The sequence below is a fragment of the Platichthys flesus genome, chromosome 6 (genome assembly GCF_949316205.1).
Source record: "Platichthys flesus chromosome 6, fPlaFle2.1, whole genome shotgun sequence".
NCBI lineage: Eukaryota > Metazoa > Chordata > Actinopteri > Pleuronectiformes > Pleuronectidae > Platichthys > Platichthys flesus.
This window is the reverse complement of record NC_084950.1, coordinates 22,299,484-22,321,022: the sequence shown is the minus strand read 5'-3', so window position 1 is coordinate 22,321,022 and position 21,539 is coordinate 22,299,484. Positions and strand designations below refer to the sequence as shown.

Below are 21,539 nucleotides of genomic sequence, written 5' to 3'. Positions count from 1 at the left end.
CTCTCGAGGAAGTTTTCTTGCGCATAGCCAGAAATCTCCACTCCAGTATACAGTACACAACCCAGAGTCTCCAGTGTTTTATTGCAAATGTTATGACGGGTTTGTTCATTTACAGCTTGATTTATAGAACATTTAATTACGTTCTATCAGGTATATTTTCAAAATCAAACAACACAGACGGTTAGTTTGACTGTACAGATTGACTGTACTAGGTTTTCATGGGGTTTGCTTCCAATGAATACAACCACATGACTGGAAGTATCTAAATGACTTTTCCCTTAAAGCAAACATCTACTCTGACACTCATTTGGCTTTATTTGACCTTTGAGCTGCTCTGGTTGCACTTAGATCGATGATTTGAAGATCAAAGTGGTCGACTTGGCAGGTGTGAAGAAGCCCGCTCTGAAGAAAGTGCGTATGTCTGCCGACGCCATGCTGAAAGCTCTGCTGGGCTCCAAGCACACAGTCAACATGGACCTGAGGGCAAACCTGAAGCAGGTCAAGAAGGAGGTGAAAGAGGAGGTGAGTCTCCTCAGGAGGACAATCCCACAGGTAATAAAAGAAGATTTCAACCGTGGACAAGTGTTGACTGCACTGTTTGTGTCCTGCAGCCTTCAGAGCAAGTCGGCGACTGGCGTAAGAATATTGAGGACAAGGCTGACAGGAAGAAGATGTTCGAGACTTCCTAAAGAACTTAACTCTTTCTTTATGCCGGTTCATAGTACTTCTTTGGGGGAATTTATGATTTCTTTCATTGAATTCAAAAAACCTTTTCTTTCATTAAAACTGTAAATTTCAGCTTGGTGTCTTATTGTACATTTGTATAGCGAGTGGTTAAGAAGGGAAACTACTCTTTAACCTCGCCTCACACTTCCCGTTTGGTTCTGTGTTGGTATTCACTTTTGACAACCTCCTTCTCTTAGTGTTTTTTATAATAAACATGCTTTGTTTCCTACATCTGATCTCATGAGGTATTCTGTCTTTAACTAAGTGGTGCTCAACACTGCAGAGGAAGCACACAACACACCATCATCGAATCTTGATCGTTGTACAGAACAAAATATTTCTCACTGTTTTGTTTTGTCAAATGTTAAAGCAAACTTACCTTGAGACAAAATTCATGCCTGTTTGTGTCACTTCATGCAAACTTGTATCTTGGTTTAACAAATTCAAAGTCTTTGCAAAGCATCACAATTATGTCTTTGGTGCAGAGATCAATGTGACTGATTAGGATGAATTAGGTTGGAAGGTGAGATTGAGATTTAACAGGGTTGTGTTTTGCTCTTTGTAGTGGTGTGCATATCATGGACGGACAAGACACCATATCCATGTTTCCATCTATGTCAACCCCAGAAAGGTTATGCTGACTGGATTATGCTTTACTCAATGAAATATGTTATTTATCATATTCATTGTGTCAAAATTTGCTATTGTTATGTAACAATCAGTCAAAATGTCAAATGTTTTTTCTATTTTCCATCTGTTCATGAACATAATCCAGGCAGCAATTACCAAAACAATGATTGGCGAAACAATTTAATAATAGATAAACATGAATTTGCATGGATACATTCATGTGTTCAGGGAGGTGTGAAAAGTGAATGTTGACATCTTCTTCTTTAATTTTCTATATTCTCTTTTGCTCACATAATGCATTTTCCTGTTTTGTAAAAGAAAGCAAATAATATTTGTATAAATATAAAAAATGAACTACTCTAAACTCAAGGTAACACTCGCTACCCTATGCCAAAGCTCAATTACCTGTAGTTGGAAATAAAGAAAATACAAAAGCACATTTGCCTAGAAAAGCGCTATTTAAATACAAAACCATTTACCATTTACCATTTACCATTTACCATTTACCATTTACCATTTACCATTTACCATTTTCATTTATGTTCTATTTCTATTTCTATTTTTAACTTAATGTTTTGAACCTTTCTTAGGACAGGAAATATACACATACAATTTTACCCACTCAAATGTTTCTGTGCAGAAAATATTCATGTACTTTTTTGTAGAAATACACAGATACTTTGTATCAGTACAGGGCTGTGGTGTTGCTCATACTGACCACATAGTGTCAGCAGAGGTCTTCATGTTCCACACCTGCAGTGTTTGTAGTGGTCAGTGTGAGCAGTCTTTTGTCCTCTGAAAAAATCTCAGGACAGATTTCACTTATGTTGACCGGAAAAAAATGAAATTCAAAGTAAATCAAATCCTTCCAAACATTTTAGTCACGATTTAGCACAAAATACCTGAAAAAGTAGAAAATCTACTTAATCTACTTAATCTTACTTTAGTGTGGCAAATTAAAAAAAGCTTAAATAAAATGCTGAATTGCTTCAATGTTCATGTTTGTTTTCTTTTAACTGCTTGAGATATCATGGCCCGAATACTCATTTTTATTTACTTGTTTTTGTGTTTTAAATATTTTGAATACTTATATTTTAACATGATTAACAAGTTCTAATACAATGAATATGTCTCAATTGTTGTTCAGCAGCAAATATTTTAGTAGTAATCAAAGTGACCAAGGAGGATGACTGAGATTTAAACCAGTTAACGAAGCCTTACTGGCTGAAGAATGTCTGTACTTCATTCCTCCTCATAAAAACATAATCAATATCAAATGGAGCTTATTGACCAGAGATGGACACAGCTCAGTCACACAGAAGGTGAGCAGCATCAGTTTAACTTTTCAATGGTTTTTGTAATTTGCTCAGAATGAACTGAAACAACTCTGATTTCAAATCAGCAACAAATAAGGTGCTTTACCTTATTTTAGGAGAATTCAATGTGTTTTGAAATCTCTTTATCTATTATGACTACATGTTTAATATTGAGATTGGTTGCTTATCACGTCAGCTTGAACCTTCTCACTGTAGTTTAATATCTTCATTTTCATAAGAATGAATGACATTTTGGGAAAATATCAATCAATTACTGAGATGAAGTGTTGCTCACCTAAAAGAGTCAATGGCAAACTTATTTGCTGCATTCAACCTTCTCAACAGTTTGTTGAAATTTTCCCAATTGGAAATATTTTTTAAAACTGTCAGAGATTCATATCTGTGGCATTGAACCATTAATGACAACCTCAATGACAATAAACAACTTATGTAAAGTCTTAATATTCTAACCTGCTAATTATGCTCAATAATCATTGATCATCAGGTTTATAAAAAGACCAATGAAGGCTTTGCCTCAGGAAGTTTGCCTCAGGAAGTTGAGCAGCTGTTTCAAATTCAATTGGGCCAAACAACAACATACATTGTCTCAAGTTGTGTGTTATGGCTAGGTGTCCCAAACAGTTTTCTGACTCATAAATGTGGTTAAAGAGGTACACTGTATCAGTAATTAGAGTGTTGTTATACAAATGAACATTTTGAAAGTATAGAGATTATAAATATGGAATATTTAACAATGATGGTTGTTTTTAGGTTGACTATCAATGACTATCTTCTTCATTAGGTCTGGTCTTTCTTGACTCTGTTGCAGGTCTCCTCCTGCCCTGCTGTCAGCCTGACCCCCTCACTGAAGACTGCTGACCCAGCATCAGAGATTGTAAATTTGATTTACAAGGTCAAAGGATGAAGGTATTTGTTGCGCCCCTCATGGACGTGGTTAGGCTCAGAGTTCCACGTGGCCATATTGAGAAACCTCTGATCACCCACCTAAGCCCATATATACCCCCCTAAGAAATGTTCATCTTTTAGTCTGTGATTACCTGACAGGCTCCTAGTCCTCCAGACAGCCTCTGCTGCCCTCCTCATCGTCACTTTGTAGGTGAGAAACTTTTACTTTGTGGATTTAGTGGCTAAAGGGATTGAGGGATACTTAGTAGAAAAGATGATGATGGATTTGTACAAGAACCTTTAAACTTTTTGTAGAATTTAAACAATGTTCAATGACTGAGTTTGTTTATAACACTCAGTTTATATTCAAGTAATAATTAACATCTTGTTTACAAGGTATTCTATCATGGGATATTTCCCCAAATCCAATTAGAATATTTAATATTAATTCAAAATGTGAAAATATTGCATACGTAGTCAATCTGATCCAAGTTTGGGATTCAATTTATAGAAAAATAGCTAGAAACAAATCATACTCACTAAATATTCCACATAAACATCCCAAAAAGACTTGAATAAGATCAGATAAGAAAGAAAGTCCTCTGTTAGTCCCACAATGGGGAACTTTGTTATTTATAGGAAAGTGTGTTAACTAAAAGCACTTTTTGTTTATTTTGTTGTGGCCTACCAGCCTGATAATTGACACTTGTAGATTCTTATTGCTTCCCCTCTTCCATGTTACTGCTCATAAACAAATCATCGTAAACGTCATTGTTGACATTTGACTCTGAGCCAGGATTAACTCTGACCTGATGCCTCAGGATTCGAGAATGATTCCTGAAAGTTTCTATTTTTATCACAGAGAAATTGTCAGAGACACACAAGTAACCCAGAACAAAACATTTATTCATAAAATAAATACAAAGTTACGAGCAATAACATTATGTTTTACAAAACATTCAGACGATTCAGAAAATTCTGCATACATTAAAAAAGATTCCAAGTACAATTTCAAAATAACTTAATTATATGTTTTGCTGGAAAGTGTGACAGTGTGTAAATGTAAATTGTCTGAGTAATTCTCAAAACCTTTAGTTTCTTATTTTTGTTTAACAGTTTAAAACTAATTTTTTAAGATTCTGTCTGTGAGTCAAGTCCATAAAAACTGAAAGTGCTGATGTTATATTTTGCTGCAATTGAGCTGCAAACAAAACAGGTGTAGTTTTCCTCCTGTATATCAAAGAGTCACTTTTGCGACTTCAGGGTCAAAGGTCGAAGGTCTGACCCTGATGTAAACTGACGTGTGTCACTAACTACAGAACCTTCTTCCTATTAAGTGCAGATCTGAATAAATCAATTGAATGGACGTTTCTAAACCAGCAGCTGTGTTTTGTTTAAATGTGTTTAAACCGAAATATGTGTGAAGTGTTCAGAGTCAGTCAAACATCCTATATTCTTATTTGTCGAATAATGTCTTTTGGTTTTGCCAGATTTTTTGCCTTAGTCTGAAACCAAAAAGAAGCCAAGATGTCTGAGTAAGTGTAACTTTATTCTTTGTTGTCTTTTTTTGCTACTTCCACAAACGTCAAGAACTATTATTCCCTGCTTTCCCCAAATTGTGTGAATCAAGGCTGAAATAATTAGAGGAGCTAATATCGATTGAAGGATCGAAATACAAGAGATCTAATGGTTAATACAAACCTTTGGGTTTTAAGACTTTTATTTCCACAGAACAGGACATTTCTATTCAACTTGGATCTCACTGAGCTCTTATTACCATGTATTACAATTTATAAATGAAATTTTACTATTTTTAGTTATACTATCCATTGAGCTGTTTTTACTTTTATAATTAATTTCACTGTTTGTACTTTTACTATTCTGACATTTTATTGACTCATAATATTGACTAATATTGGAAGAAAATATCAGCCTATAAATCCATAATAAATCTTACCATGGGACTTTAACACCTTGGGGCGATTTTCTGTTCATTCATTTAATGTTGTTATTAATATGATGTTTCCATTGTTTAAAGTGGAAAGAAGATGACATCAAGCCGCAGGCATCATCTTAAGGTAAAACAAAGTGAACAGAATGTCCTTATTGTTCCACAGGAAAATAAATTAGATTCAGGCTGCTTACAGAGACAAACAGAACTGCAGTGGTATGATCATGTTTCTCTGTCTGCTGGATGTACAAATATGCCACTGGGATCAAACCAGTTAACTATAAGAGCTTCTGTCCCCTGGAGATAAAAACTATCATTTATAGCAGCTTTAATGTGAAACAAAAGTGTCCTTGTCCGGCAGAGTTTGATGCTGCAGATCGCTGCTCGCTGGCTGGAGCAGGAAACTACTGATCTTGCAGCCGCCAAAGAAGCTTACATGGCAGAGAATTGCCCCGCCCCCAACTTGAGTGGAGACCAAGCAGCTCTGTTGGTAAAAAACCCTGCAACATACAAAATGAGGAGGAGCTAAAGTGATGGAGAGCTGATTCTGTGAGAGAAACTCTTCTTTTTCTTTATCGACAGGAATTCTGCAAAAAGCTGTACCAGTCCCTGGACAAGATCGATGAGGACAGATACGACAACGAGGCCAAAGTTGCAAAGGCAGACAAGGAGGTACAAACATATCTCCGACACGTATAAGGAATATTAATTGGATGAGTTTACATAAGTCTCTCTTTCATTTTTAAGACTCTCAGTGAATCCATTGACGTAATGTTATTCTACGCTTTACTTCCTCATACTGTTTTTTTTTTCTGGTTTAAATTAATTCTGATGGCTTTCAGTCTCTTCCAAAATGACATTTTTTTCTGACAAATGATTAAGGTATGCTAACTAACCAGGCTCCTAACCAGCCCCCAGTCCAATCTGTCTGGTAATATCTCTCTGTGACGGTGCGTCACTGTAGCGTCCAGTTTAGAAACATTATTCGAAGCAGAAACAACACATGGAACTTAACTGTCCACCTGAAGTTGCTTGGTGATCTATCATCACCTTTGTAGTAACTTTGTGGTTCTCCGTGTGTATGACTGTATCACCCTGCTGTGTTTGGTCTTTAAGTCTCTCTTTGTGTTTCCAGATCGAGGAGCTGAAGCTCAAGGTGGTGGAGCTGGCTGGAGTGAAGAAACCCGCCTTGAAGAAGGTGCGTATGTCTGCTGACTCCATGCTGCAGGCTCTGCTGGGAGGAAAACACAAGGTGACCATGGACCTGAGGTCCAACCTGAAGCAGGTCAAGAAGGAGGTCAAAGAGGAGGTGAGGCGTTGTTCCATATATTTTTCCACATTGACATGACGGACAACATCTCAACTCATCAAATCTCTACATTTGTCAGGGTGGGGAGGCGGTCGGCGATTGGCGTAAAAACATTGAGGACAAAGCTGACAGGAAGAAGATGTTCGAGACCTCTTAAAGACTTTCAATTTCAACTTTCTGTTTTCACTGCTTCTGAGCTGCGACATCATGTACCACTGTTACACCTGACCTTTTTCATTGATTTGGAAAATCTTGTGCAATTAAATTCCTTTTTTTTGGAATATGGCAATGCTGTGATTCGGTCGTTTTTTACAGACAGTGTTTGACGGATTGGAAGTAAAGATGTCGATGTAACTACAGATATTGGCAATATCTGCCCTGATTAAACTTATAAAGTTATCAGAGATCTTACAAGTTTTTTTTACAGGCCACATTTTCTAACCCTGATCCAATAAACTTGGGTACGACATCAGGTTAGATAGATGTAGGTCTTTTGATATCGTCTACAGTATAGTAGACTGAATTCATAACTGCAACCATTTAACAAAATATTTATCAACATCACGGGACCTTTGGGTTTCTCACAGTGATATAAGACCGCCATTCTGTAGCCATGACCAAATGTACACCTACATTTGTATCTTTCATCTGAAACCTCCCAAACCTCAGTATTTTCCCACAGTAGAGAAGTAACGTTAACTTTAACTTTAATAAATGTTTGACTTGGCCCAGCTTCAAGTTAGGGAGCGTATATTACTCCAGTTAACTTAGGGCTGTGCTGTTGTTAAACCAGCAGATGTCAGCAGAGAGCCTTCCTCTCACTCTCCTCTCTGCTGCTCAGCGCATCATCATCTCTCCTTAGTCACAGTCATGAAATGTGGCTGAATGCCATTGAGCCACAACTCTTTGCTCTACCTCCTCATCACATCTGGCAAACAAAGCAGAGGCAACATGGAAATCTACAAACGGTGAGTAACTCTCTCCTTTTCCCACTTTTTTTAGGCTACTATATATCATCTTGGGCCTTGACTCACTTTTGCATTAAACATGTGTGCTGTGTTTTGAGTACATCATATAAACTACATTTTCTTCCCGCTTTTCAGTGATCCTACATTCATAGGATGTGTAAAGGTCAAAACAATTTAGCCAAATTCCCCCAAAATTCAACCTGACATTTCGTTCTGTTGAACTTGAATGTTAAAATTATAAAAGTATGTTTTTCCCAGAGAATGACGATGTTTTCTATTGGTTAACATGTCCTTGTACTGTATTTATTGATTAATGGCATATGATGACAGCCTTCCACTATCCAAAGCTGATTGGATAGTGAATGGCATAGATTCATAACTTCATTATCGAAGAAGAATTTATAAGCTGACTGATATTCAAATCTGCAGAATTTTATCACAGTCAATCCTCCTCATCACTCTAGCTGAATATGTGCAGTGATAACATCCACTCAGATTAATCTAATGAAAGAACTGGATCAACCACTTTTTTCTGTGTTTATGAATTTGTATTGACTGAAAAACTTTTTGCGTGCTCTTATTCTGCCTCCTCTCTTCACTTTTCGGCAACATGCTCCCACTTCCAGTGACGGAGGACAAAACGCACAGTTCTCCCTCTGGAAAGAAATGTGTGTAAAGGCTACAGAACATCTGAAGTGAACATGACGCCTTCAGTCAGACCACACATGGTCTTCTCAGACTGTAAACTTTGGAAAATCCCCACCTGCTTTGTTTAAATCAAGCTCCTGAGGCTTCGTGTTTACTGAAATATACCAAAGCACCATGTGGCCATGTGACTAGCAGCTTTACAACTCACTGCTGGCCTGCTGCTATAATGGAAACTGTATCTGTGCTGCATTAATCATTTCACCCTCTCCACTGCGACTGTTGGGTAACAATTGCTCCATCCCCCTTGCTTGTCTCCGTGGGAGGGAACCTGATAGCGTCTCAGCATCCAGTCCATGGAGGCGACTTCCTGCCCAGCAGAAATTTACGAGGTTCCTCTGAGAGTTGCAGAGGTATTTCTGGAGCCTGTTGGCCCATTGGTCTGAAGTTTCTCCACTACCATAAAGAGGGCTGACTTTTCTGCTGAGTGGGCACTTCGCACCCTATATACCCTGTTTATTCTTTACTGTATGGGACTTGGCAGCGTGTCTGTCCCTTCTTCTTCACCTTCCTCGTCACGCTCAGTAGGTGAGAGTCTCTCCTGCCACTTCTTTTCACTCTGGCAGCAAACAATACAGGGAGTCACACTGAGGGATTGGAGTTTGGTTTATTCCACAGATTATTAAAGGTGGTGCTGCATGTTTGACCTTTGACCTCTGAAGCTGCATTCAGAGGTTTGGAGGTAGAAACAGTAGCTGAGATTAACTGTACTGGTTGAAGGACACTGAAGGGCATTTAGCTCAGGCACGTTGACGTTTTATTCAAACCTTAAGTGAAACTGATGCAAATGTTTAATTTTGAAGGGGTCTTAGTGCAAGATCATGGCCTTTGGATGTGTTTGTGTGTCTTGCATTGTGTTGACACTGAAATGTTGAGGTTTGGTATTTAAAGTAAGAAGTGCATGATAGATCATCCCGCTTAATTTTTGAACACATAAAAATCGATCAAATGAATTTTCATATATTATATTGCTTTTCTCTGTTCAGTCTTTCAATTCTTGTTACTTTTTTGAAATTCCCCTTTTTATAACGAAGATTTTGAAAGCACTTTTGAAATCATGGAATACCTATCCAGAGTGGTGGAAGGGAACCAGTTCTGATAATAATAATTCAGAATCTTTTTATACATCTTTATATCTTATCATTATCATTATTTGTGGGGAAACTGACCAGTTTCAAGCCTCAAAGCCTCTGCATTATTCGTGTCCGACTCTTCACATTAGGATCTTAACAGTTTCTGCACACGCCCCCCGGCGCCGGCATGCCTGCAAGATGTTGGAGTTGGTGTTAACAGCTCTCACTACGTGCTTTACGCTGCATTTGGTTGCACTGTTGGTGGCATTTCGTGCTCAGTTCTTTGGCTCGCCGTAAGAAGTTAAATTCCAAGCAGAATGTCTTCAGAGGAGCCAACTGTTCGGCTCCAGGGCCACGGCATCTGACCCCGCCCATCCAAATTTAGCCAGTTTGTGGACACCGGCAGCCGGTTTTCCATGATAGTAAAGTGGATCACGTTACCTGCTGGAGGTCAAAGGGTCATTGATGGATAACATGGGGGCAACAAGACTTGTCCAGTCCAGTCAGTGTGTTATATAGAACCTGTCTGCTTGTGTTTAACTGAGTGTTTTCTGTCTCTGAACAGGGTGTAAAGATCACAAGCAGCCAACATGTCTGAGTGAGTACAGTCTTTTTCTTCTCCTTTTCTTCTTCTCCGTTTTCACTGTACTGGTCTTGTCAACCTGCAAAAGAGAACTACACTCAAACTATGCACATTTCATCTGACTCTTTAAACGGCACGTCGTTCCTTTTTTTATACCACCTTGGGGCACTGCCACACATCTCAGGGATGTTTTAGATTTAAATAACAGTGTAGTTCCCACAGCGATGGTTGATCAGAATGAACATAGGAATTGATTAAACATGTTCTGTTGTGATCACAATAGAAGTTAAATATTTTAGACATTCTGAAAAAAATGGATTAGAAGATGTATGTTGATTTTGTGCTTAAAAATACAACTGAATTCAACTGAAACTAAAAATGTAATCAGTCTATTTTGTGAACCTGCACCCAAATGCAGACCTTTGTTTTGGACTGTAGGAACCATTACTTTCTACATCCAAATAACTATGATAATAAATTCATAAATGTACCCGGCAAAGATTCTGGAAACTCTGAAATCATCTGTGAGATAAAAGGTCACAGTGAATATAAATGTTGCAGGATGGTTTATAGGCCCGACCTTTGGCTTCAGATATCAGCAGCTGTAAGTGTTGCTGGCATGTGTGAGGAGAAACACATCAACTGCAGGCTGAGGATGTTATATTAATACATTTGATCGATCTCTATTTTCAAATGGTTGCGGCTTGTTTTCCCTCCACATAACACGGCATGATGAAGCACTGACAGGTTAACTCACCGGCTTCATTGTCTTCACTTTAAGTGCCGATATTTTATTCATGTGTTGGTGTGACATGATTTATCCCTCATGGCTACTGCTAACTTTATCAAATATTGCTGAAACAAGTGAGGAATGCCAGTTCGGGGTGCTGCTGTTATACAGGAATAGTAAAAAAAAAATTGGGTTATAAATTATCTGCGTTCCTGTCTGTACAATAAGGGTATGTCCACAGCAGACAAATTTCTACAGGGCTGAATCATCAATGTCATCATTTAATCAGTGGGAACTAATGTATTAGTGAGTTGCATGATAGTGTGTCATGATGTGTCACGTTGGACTGCGCAGCTGCTGGACCATTCATACCCAACTCAAACACACAGCAGGGTAGAGGGTTCATTTTGGGAGCGCTACACTACAGGAGTATTATATCCTGTGATGCTGGTTTCTGTCAGAAGGGGGTAGTATTCAGCTGTGGATCCTACGAGGACTAGTCACTCATTTTGTTATAACCTTTCTAGTTCCACAATATTCCATAACTCATCACAGTAACAGTAATTTATTATTTGTATTGCTGTAGCGGGTTTTATTTAATGTATGCCCATTTGTAAATCAAGTTAGTTACTGTCTGGTTTCTAAATAAATGCTGCCTTAACAAGACATTAAACCTAGATTGACACTTACTTAGCTTAGCGTGAAAACAAGGAGGAACATTGAGCCTGGTGTCATCCGAAAGCAACACATCCACCTCCCAACATCTCCATCACTAAAAACAATGATATATTGTGTTTCTTTGCATACAACCACATGTCAAACTGTGTTTAAGGTGTGTGTAGCATGTTGAGCTTTAGAGGGTCTGGTACTCCACGACAATTTTGTCATGCTGACTCATTTTCAGCCTTGGCGCTAAGCTAAGCTAACAAGCGTGCGTTGTTTCCTTATATTTGACGTACAAATATGTAATATCAGTGTTCTTATGCAACTCTGCCAAAGAGCAAATAAATGTAATGCACAAAAGTTCCATCATTTTCTGATTGTTACTTTCTTATATTTGCCTCAAAGTGTAAAGAAGATGACGTCCAGCCGCAGGCATCACCTGAAGGTGAGCCAAACCCCCCCTGATTTCACCAGGATTTTTTCAGCAGTGTTTAAGTGTCAGTGAAACCTTTTATTCAAATTTAACACATCATACTTTTATGTCCCTTCAGAGTCTGATGCTGCAGATTGCTGCCACCTGGATCGAGCAGGAGAAGAAGGATGCTGTGGAGACAAAGGAGGCCTACATGGCAGAGACATGTCCCGCCCCTGATCTCAACCAAGACCAGGCAGCCCTCATGGTGAGACATCAATAATATCTTCATCACTGATGCAAATACTCAGTTTCTGATGTTGAATAGACAGAATGTTCAGTGCTTTTCTTCAGTCTTTTGCCTTAAATAGTGAAGCAGCTTCTGAAACTGAATTTTAATCATGATTGGAAACTCAACCCTACTGAAGTTTCCAAAAGTTAACAGCTGTTTGAAGCTTAAAGCTGGAGTTTGCGACAACTGTTGCTCTTTCCAGCACAGAGAGAGTAAAGGTTTGAAATCCTCTTATGGTGGAGTTATTCACCATAATTCTTGGCTACAGCCAAGAATAGAAATCTAAATGAACAAAGATAATATCAATAAATAGAAATTAAAGAGTATTAAATAAAAATAATGTAAAAAAACTGATTGTTATCAGTGATTTAACACAATGGTTATTTATTTAATCAAACAAAGTGTCATATTTAATGACACATCATTTCTGTGTAAAATCTTAGAAGTAAGTGGAATATGTATTTTTCAGCTGATAGTGGAGTAAAAACAACAATATACAAGATTCAAGATTCAAGATTCAAGATTTGTATTTTTCAAATACACAACAATAACATTAAGCAGTCGCTGGCAGTGAAATGCTTGGGTCACAGGCTCTCTTCCTTTGTGGGATGGCAGAATAACTTATTACAGCCACAGCCGCCCCTGTAGTAGGGGCGGCTGTGGCTCAGGGGTAGAGTGGTCGTCCTCCAACCTGGAGGTCGGCAGTTCGATCCCCAGTCTGACCCATCTGCATGCCGAAGTGTCCTTGGGCAAGATGCTGAACCCCGAATGGCCCCCCATAGAATAACTAGGTCCTGCGAATAGATGCACTGTATGAATGTGTGTGTGACTGGGTGAATGTAAAACTGTACTGTAAAGTGCTTTGAGTGGTCATCAAGACTAGTAAAGCACGATATAAATACAAAACCATTTACCATATTGGCTAGAACAGCTGTGGTTTGCTTCATGTATTTATTTGTCGACAGGAATTGTGCAAAAAGATCCACCAGTTCATTGACAAGATTGACGAGGCGAGGTACGACGCCGAGTCCAAAGTGCAGAAGGCCGACAAGGAGGTGAGACATATGAGATGAAGTAATTGGATTTAAATCATTGTTTGGTCAGTTGTTGAGACTTAAAATTGGATTTGTCCAAGTTGACATTTCCTAAATCTTTGTCTTGCTAAAGCAACTTTGCTTAGAGAATTTTAGAATCTGCAATTGTATGGTTATACTACCTTTTAGTCATGAACATTGATAAAGCAACTGATTAGATTTGACCTGGTTTTACAGATCATGAGATTTCTAAAGTGAGTTGAACAAATGGCAGAGGACACTTATGCCTGGTGATTCTTAGTGAAACGTATTGGAAATAACAATGACTTGTTCAGTTGTCCAACATTGTCAACTCTGTTTAAATCTATTACGCAATTTACCTGCGTTAAAATACATTTTGTGAGATCAGACAACAATCAGATGATAAACACTTAAATATATTCATGCTGCACTGGGGATGGATTGTGATCTGATCAGTTAAACCACCCTTGGACACATTCTGACCCCATTGAGCACAAGCGTAAATGCAGTTGTGGTGTCAATAATCCACATACAACAATTTAGTGGGTGGAAATTATATCACATGTGACTGCTCAAATCAGCAAGGCAGCAGCATCCATTAACTAGTAAATACAGGAAACCCTTCTTCTTATTATTTTTCTTCTTCTTCTTCTTCTTCTTCTATTATCCCTTTTATAATCAAACACGAGGATGTGACATGAGCTGGAAAGAGGGATCAGATCACATTGTCATTGTCAATGTGTTTAATTGTCTGTCCCCTCATCTGCTGCTATAACTATACTATAATAAGGTGTATGTGTGGACATTTAAATCCACTTCTGGATGAGTGTTATTTCTCGCAAATTATTATGACTCTAATAGCTATAAGGTTAGTATGTGCTTACATTCACATGCTGGAAGTAAACCAGTGGTACAAAGGAATTCGTGTTCCAGCTCAGTCTGCAGTGTGGTATCCTGAACCGTCCGCCTGAGGGCAACATTTGGCTGTGTAAATGAGGCGTACAAAATTAGACTTAAACTGTGCTGACAGCTTACCATACCAAATTACACTATATAGAATAGTTTGATAGAACAGGAAAGGATAAAATTGCTACTTGAGTTTAGTTTCCATCTGTCTTTGGATTGTATCTCCTTTTAGTTTAAGAATAAATGTTAATAAGCAATATATTCAAATTTACTTTGGTTCATGGATAATTTTTACAAGGTCTGGTAGGGATAGGGTTACAATGTTTTTATCCTGTTCACTAATGTTGCATTTTAAGAATTTCCGTAACCACTCAAAGTTTGCAAACTCATATTAGTGTCACTGTAATGTCTCATGAGTGTAATGCATTAATTACACTCCTTCATTGTTCAGTGAAAAAAATATGAACTCAATCGTCACTGATGTTTCTCTGCCTCCAGATCGAGGAGCTGAAGCTGAAGGTGGTGGAGCTGGCCGGAGTGAAGAAACCCGCCTTGAAGAAGGTGCGTATGTCTGCTGACGCCATGCTGCAGGCTCTGCTGGGAGGAAAACACAAGGTGACCATGGACCTGAGGGCCAACCTGAAGCAGGTCAAGAAGGAGGTCAAAGAGGAGGTGAGGAGAGATTACAAATGTCCAACTGTGTTTCATGTGACACTTGAATTGACAGTCCAGACCAAACCGTGCAGCTTTAACAGGTTTGTGTTGAGCTTGCTAAGAAGTTAAGGTAAAAAGGTTAATACTTTGGTAAACTAGGAGAAGTACCTTGATCCTTATTTTCCAGGAGTTCAAGCAAGTTCTCATCTGATTCCATTTTTTTCATTAGAATATATATGTTACACTTCAATCAATCATTATAGATCATATATAAAAACTGATGATTTAATGAAGCCGTTGGTGATCAATCAGAAGAAATGACAAAAATGTAACTACTGAAGATGGTAAATTCATATTTTCTAACACTGATGATTATCACCTTCCAAAATCCCAAGTTTCAAAGACAGTAAATAACATCAGTCAATTATAAAATCAAATTAACATCCAGAAAGTAATGACTTATTTAAACAAGTAAATTGAGATTGTAAAAGAAACAATTCAGAAAATGTATCCAAAGCAAAAAACTGGGCAAACTAATTAGAATTGGGACACTTTAAGTTAAAAATATTAAACAGAAAGCAAGCACCATTTTTTTCTGGTGGAAAACAGCTTCCATACATTTGGTCTCCTCATCATGCTGTCTTAAACACTCAGGTCACAATACTGTCCATCTATGACCATATCCCTGTTTCACTTCCAACCCCTGATCAATGTTCATATGTCTCGTAGCTGTCAAAGAAACCGATGATTCCCTACGCCCTCTGACAAACACACAGAGTAATAACCCTGTCTGTTGTCATCTTTACTAAGCACAGTCTGCATTTACTATTAACTAGCTGCTTATTGGTATCCTTTAGATGTCAGAATATCCCACACGCACCAGAATATACCAGTGACTTAAAATGATCTAAATCACCCCTATTAATGAAAAATGTTTCCTGAAACTCTTATTCTATTAGACTCTGCTGGTGCATTAACAAAAAAAGCCAATGTGTTTCAAATATAAACCAACTATTACATATAAATATATCTGGAAAAAGTTCAAACTTAACGAAAGAAGGTAATAATAGTTTTACAGTGATTTCTTTCGATGTGATGAATAACTGTATCTTAAGCAGGCTTAAAGAGGCTGCAAGTTGATTTTTATACTCAGATTAAATGAACGGTGATCAGGGTTTCTGAACTAAAAAGTTTGTTATTTAATAGAAAAGGAGACATATCGGCCCATTTTAGATTCAAACTGACTGAAAAGGGAGGAAGGTTCTTGTGTTACTTTAATGTTTTGTGTTAATGAGTCTTTGTTGTTTTTCTTCAGTCAACAGAGGCAGTCGGTGACTGGCGTAAAAACATTGAAGATAAAGCCGACAGGAAGAAGATGTTCGAGACTTCCTAAATCCTGGACTGGAGATGACGACGGCAGGGGAGACGTTTCTGTCCAAGGCCTTAGAGACGGAATGTATGTGTCCCTGAGTCCAAGCAGGACACACCGGGACAAGAATTTAGACACTTCCATTCTTTTCTTTTCTTTTTTTTTTTTTTTTTGTGATACGGTCACTCCCACAGAAACTGAACTCAACCAAAGTAACAGTCACAAGATCTGACAGAGACACATCAGTTCAAAATGTACAAGTTTTCACTGAGTCATCAGAAATAAATGTTTTGAAATAAGACTTAGTTTGTTTGCTACTTTTATCTGCATTTTTATCATTCTTCATTTTTGTTTTTTCCAAATCAAACTTCATCAAAGTAGCAGTTAAACAGCACATTATAATGAGTTATAAGTTAGTGAAAGCATCCTAAAGAAAGTTTAACATTCTGGTAAATGTGTTTGAGTACTGTCTTTCTGAGAGTAGGATAAGAAGATGCATCTCTCTCTCAAGTCTGAACTTTGACTAGAGGATGTGTTTACCTTAGCACCTTCCTTTACATTAGAAATAACATTGATATCCATCCAAGCATGTCTTTTTCCTTTTCCTGAAATGTTGAACTATCCCTATTGAAAAAACACCAGATAAAAGACAACTTCAACACAAGTATCACTAAATAAAATCAAACACATCTAAAACTGCTGATTTGTGTCTGTATCTCTAAGGACATGATGAGAGTAACCTAGTGTGAACCTGTTCAATGGAAAACAACATGTATGTCAAACTCATTTTAAAAACACAGAGCTTTCTATTTGTTCAGAAGTCTGTAAATATTTACAATAGATAAAATGAGGCACAAGACAAGTGTATATTTCCATTTGAGGTGATGGAGCAGCTTAAAAACATTGTGTTTGGGTCGACGTTGAAGATATTTCTTAAAAAATACTTCAGTTTAAGGTTAAAGAGTGTCCTCAGTTTCTTTCTCTCCAGGAGATCTTGACGCCTTCAGATCCAATTGAAGTCTTTTCACAGAGAGGGCGGTTAGCACAGCGGGGCTGGGCCGGGTGTATTTCAGGAGCTCGTCGGCCCATTGGTCTGTCCAGGAAACCATTTCCATAAAGAGGATCTGGACAATTTGCTGAGGCATCGCAATCCACCATATATACCCTATTTCATTTTTCACTGTCTGTGGCTTTGGCAGTGACTCATTTTCTTCCACCAAGTGTGTCTTGTCCTCTTCTTCCTCTTCTTGATAGGTGAGAACTTTATTTTAAATCTACTTTATTTTGTCAACTTTTTTCCAGCCTCTCTGAGACCAGCATCAATTATTTTACCTGACCAAAATAAAAGAAAATTCTTCAGTGCAGCCAAAATTCAACCAGACTCTGTTTCTAAAAATCAACATTTTAAACAGGGTCGTTGACATTTGTTCCCTGAATTTGACCCATCCTGACATTCTAAACTCGCTTTCTACATGTTAGTCATGACATCTGACCTTTTTCTGACAGACCTCGATTCATGAGACCCGTTCATCTGCACTGTTTTGTGTTTTATGATCCTGAAGCCGTTTGAAGCTCAGGGTTAGCAGGTGTTGACTGTAGCCCTCAGGCAGATAAAAAAGAATTATCATCATGTCGTCTGACCAGATGTTAAAATATGTTGCTTGAAGAGTCTGAAGTGGCTTCAGACTCTTCAAGCAACGAATGTTTAAAAGTAATTGGCTGTAGTTTTTTGCTTTGTGTCACTTTGGACAAACTTGAATACCCTTAATTAACCTTTCAATTAACATGAATATTGAATATTGTAAATTATATAATTGATGGATTAATATGTATATTTAATTGGTATGATTTTAATCTGCTGGGTCAGTGTAGAATTGAACAATCTTCTACAAAAAAAAATTGAACGGTATTCCGTTTGTTTTTCTTTAAAATGTCAATAGGAAAAGTCATAAATGGCATATCCCCTGACATCAACCATCAACTTTAGCTAATGATATTTCACTTAGGAATTTTTCAAATGAATCCTTAACTCGATCTGGTCATAAACTATCGGCATACGACACTGGATCCGTTGCTTCCCAGTTTAGTTCAGTCGACGTCGCTGCTCTTCAGCTGTGGCCTCAGATCACATTACGGCAAAAATATGCTCGTCTATACATTTCCATCAGAGCGACAGCACATGCTGAACTCAGAGAACCTCACTGCTGTCCTGATCTGAATGACTACAGCGTTGTTCAGTTTCAAAAATGTAAAATGTTTCCTCTGTTCAAAGTGTTTTTATGTGTTTCCTCAAGCAGCTTGTGAACCACAAAAACTCTCACCATGTCTGAGTAAGTAACATCATAACATCCATCTGGTTTCCATTTCACCTGAATCATTTCTGTGCAGAAATATCTGTTTACAAGCACATAATGGTTTGATTGTCTAAAATATTGTTTTGAAAAAGGGAATACAAAAGCAATCATGGTTACAAGTTAGCAATTAGTTTAATAGCTAGGCTCATAATATGATTGTGAAATTTGGTCAGATCTACTCCACTTCAACTTCCCGACTTCAAAAGGCAAAACATGTTCTTCAACATGGATGTTGAATTTGACTGTGAATATGAAATTAACTGACTTGTGAAACAACTTCTTCTCAAACAGGAAAAAGATGCACTCCAGCCGCAGGCAGCACCTGAAGGTAAACCAACTCATTTCTGTTTAAATGAACGCTGTTTAAGCCCTGGATAAAAACATGTGTGTTAAATCCCCTCAAACCTAATTGAAGAGGACAGTGTTGTGAGTGGACATCTCTCTGTTGTTCGTTCTACAGAGCCTGATCCTCCAGATCGCTGGGACCATGCTCGAGCAGGAGAAACTGGATAAAATAGCGGAGAAGGAGGCCTACATGGCCGAACACTGCACCTCCCCAGACACGCATGGAGACCAGAACACTCTCATGGTGAGAGGAGTGTCACTGTTTCCCTGAAGTGAAAAAAGAAAGAAGAAAGAGGATTCAGAGTTCAGGAAAAGCCTCTGAAGGACCCTTAGATTCAAAGAGTTAGGACTTGCTTGTTGAATAGTCAGTAAACATCCAATGAGAAATCCATCTCAAGATTTGTATGAGCTTATCAATTTTGCCTTGGGTAGGGCAGTTGTTCCGGCTAATAACCCAATATATAATCTCAAAAGCATTCTAGTAAATGTGGGAGGTCACTTTTGAAATGACAGCCAGCATTGATGCCAGACTGGACACATTTTTCAAAAACCTTTCTTCAAACGAACATTCAATGTTTATTTTGGTAGGTCGTTATAATTAAGGTTTTTTTTTTTTTCCTTTGGGTTGATTTCCATATTTGGCCATAATCCAGAGGTATGGACAGCAAGGGGTACTAAATGTGTGGAACGATTTTCCACATTTTACTCAGATCTATTTGCATCATCACTGTCATTATTTTAACCCTGATTGTTTGACATGAAAATCCCCATAGGGTTTTCAATATGGGCAATTTTACCATGATAAACATTATCATAATTCATATAAAGGTTACTGTTTTTTTCCTTTGCTTGCTGAATATCAAAGTACCAAAAGGCAATGTGAACACTGTTAACATGGTCAGTTTGTGCGTTGACAGGAATTGTGCAAGAAACTCCATGCCCTCATTGACCAGGTCGACGAGGAGAGGTATGACGCCGAGGCCAAGGTGCTGAAGGCCGACAAGGAGGTACATTTCCTACCGACAGCATCACAGCACCAGCAGCTGCATGAACGACGGCTAACTAAAGAGCTTTCCTCCCCGCAGATTGAAGACCTGAAGATCAAAGTGGTGGACCTGAGGGGTGTGAAGAAACCTGCGCTGAAGAAGGTGCGTATGTCTGCTGACTCCATGCTGCAGGCTCTGCTGGGCTCCAAACACAAGGTGACCATGGACCTGAGGTCCAACCTGAAGCAGGTCAAGAAGGAGGTCAAAGAGGAGGTGGGTACCGTGGATTTTACTGTGTTCTTTTTGGAGGTGAGATTTTAGGGTTACATCTGTACTTGTGCTGTCCTCTTTGTTAACAACCACAAGTATAGGCCTAAAGGTTTCTGGTTGATTTCAAAAGGTAACTGCTGTGATTCTGATTTTAGATTTTCTATCTGTAAATACTGTTGATGTTGTTATATCCTACCTCAGATAGAATCTGAAGTCTTAGTAGTTCCAATATGTCACAATTAGAAAGTCATGTGTTCTGACACCATTTTGAATATGTTGGACCTTTTTTTTACTGTCAGGAAAAACATCCAATATGATTCTGATACAGCAATGGTTGATTGTCCAACATGTATGGTTATCATTAAAACTAACCTCTGATATACTGAAGTCGTATAACAAATCCAAGGTCCATCACATGACTCACATTCAAAGATCTTGACATCTAAAGTTCTGTCTTTTTCAGAACCGTCACTACACAGATGGAGATATTTAAAACTTTACTTATTTATTCTGATGGCTCACCATGAGTCAGTTTAACTATATTGCATTAAAAAAAAACTCACACTGTTTACCTCTAGTCCCAAAATGTTAGAATAAAAATAGTGAAAATGTTTTATCGTTTAGTCGACGGCTAGGATGACTTGTCACATATGGACTTGTGTTCTGATTATTTTGTTTCCTCTACTCTGCAGAGCACAGAAGCAGTGGGTGACTGGCGTAAGAACATTGAGGATAAGGCTGACAGGAAGAAGATGTTCGAGACCTCCTAAATGCATTGCTGCTGTTTGTCTTTTAATTTTTTTGAACTCCACCTACCTTATATCAGTTGGTTGTTAATGAGCGGTTTCAGTCGAAACGTGCGGCAGGTTGAACGGCTGGATGGCATGTCGGAGCGGAGTCACCTTTGAGGTGTCTGAAAGTTTTTTTGTGTGTTTTTTTTTTGCACTTTGTTTTGTCTGAAGGGAAGGGGGGGAGTGAGTTTTTCTGCAGGTTCACAAACCAACACACAGTAACAAGTCTTAAACTCCACACATTCAGGGAAAAATCCACACAAACCGAACCATATTGAATAATCACAATAAAGTCATATGTGGAAGAAAATCAGCCTGGAGTTTTGTCATTTTTCCATCTCACCTCTTTCAGATTTGCAGGTCGAAGACCAAAAAATACTGAGATCATAACACCCTTTAAAATAAAGCTTGTTGCAAATGTTTATTATTTTTGATTTATTAATTATTTCTTTTCTTGTAGTTAAATTGAACATTGGAACATAAAAAAAAGACATTGGCTGATGGAACAACATTAATCAGTGTCATTAATCAGCAGCAACATATTT

General features: G+C 38.1%; 4 protein-coding genes across 9 annotated transcripts in view; all 4 read left to right on the top strand.

Annotated features, from left to right (window-relative positions):
* The window catches only part of LOC133955308 (troponin I, fast skeletal muscle-like), a 5,496-nt gene extending 4,698 nt beyond the window's left edge, over nt 1-798 (top strand). For all 3 annotated transcript variants that reach the window (XM_062390091.1, XM_062390092.1, XM_062390090.1), the window contains 2 exons: nt 349-522; nt 612-798. In XM_062390091.1, coding sequence (XP_062246075.1) covers nt 349-522; nt 612-689 — 252 coding nt within the window. In that variant the 3' untranslated portion in view covers nt 690-798. The remainder of the gene's footprint in view (nt 1-348; nt 523-611) is intronic.
* A 147-nt stretch (nt 799-945) lies between these two features.
* On the top strand, nt 946-7,127 carry LOC133955309 (troponin I, fast skeletal muscle-like). Of its 3 annotated transcripts, none has more exons than XM_062390096.1 (7): nt 946-3,599; nt 5,069-5,113; nt 5,617-5,656; nt 5,891-6,019; nt 6,112-6,201; nt 6,665-6,838; nt 6,918-7,127. In XM_062390096.1, exons 2-7 carry the CDS (start codon nt 5,106-5,108, stop codon nt 6,993-6,995), a joined length of 519 nt encoding a protein of 172 aa, XP_062246080.1. In that variant the 5' UTR covers nt 946-3,599; nt 5,069-5,105; the 3' UTR covers nt 6,996-7,127. The 3 variants fall into 3 exon arrangements, with proteins under 3 accessions (XP_062246080.1, XP_062246079.1, XP_062246078.1); XM_062390095.1 differs by having other exon boundaries at nt 946-3,789; XM_062390094.1 differs by having other exon boundaries at nt 946-5,113.
* Nucleotides 7,128-7,277: 150 nt separating this feature from the next.
* On the top strand, nt 7,278-16,547 carry LOC133955306 (troponin I, fast skeletal muscle-like). 2 transcript variants are annotated; one of them, XM_062390089.1, is made up of 6 exons: nt 7,278-10,182; nt 11,966-12,005; nt 12,112-12,240; nt 13,230-13,319; nt 14,724-14,897; nt 16,195-16,547. In XM_062390089.1, the coding sequence occupies exons 1-6, from the start codon at nt 10,175-10,177 to the stop codon at nt 16,270-16,272; spliced, it is 519 nt and encodes a 172-aa protein (XP_062246073.1). In that variant the 5' UTR covers nt 7,278-10,174; the 3' UTR covers nt 16,273-16,547. The 2 variants fall into 2 exon arrangements, with proteins under 2 accessions (XP_062246073.1, XP_062246072.1); XM_062390088.1 differs by lacking the exon at nt 7,278-10,182 and having other exon boundaries at nt 10,199-12,005.
* An 854-nt stretch (nt 16,548-17,401) lies between these two features.
* LOC133955310 (troponin I, fast skeletal muscle-like) lies at nt 17,402-21,307 on the top strand. The gene is made up of 7 exons (XM_062390097.1): nt 17,402-17,502; nt 18,546-18,578; nt 18,894-18,930; nt 19,063-19,191; nt 19,865-19,954; nt 20,033-20,206; nt 20,896-21,307. Exons 2-7 carry the CDS (start codon nt 18,571-18,573, stop codon nt 20,971-20,973), a joined length of 516 nt encoding a protein of 171 aa, XP_062246081.1. The 5' UTR covers nt 17,402-17,502; nt 18,546-18,570; the 3' UTR covers nt 20,974-21,307.
* Nucleotides 21,308-21,539: the final 232 nt, after the last annotated feature.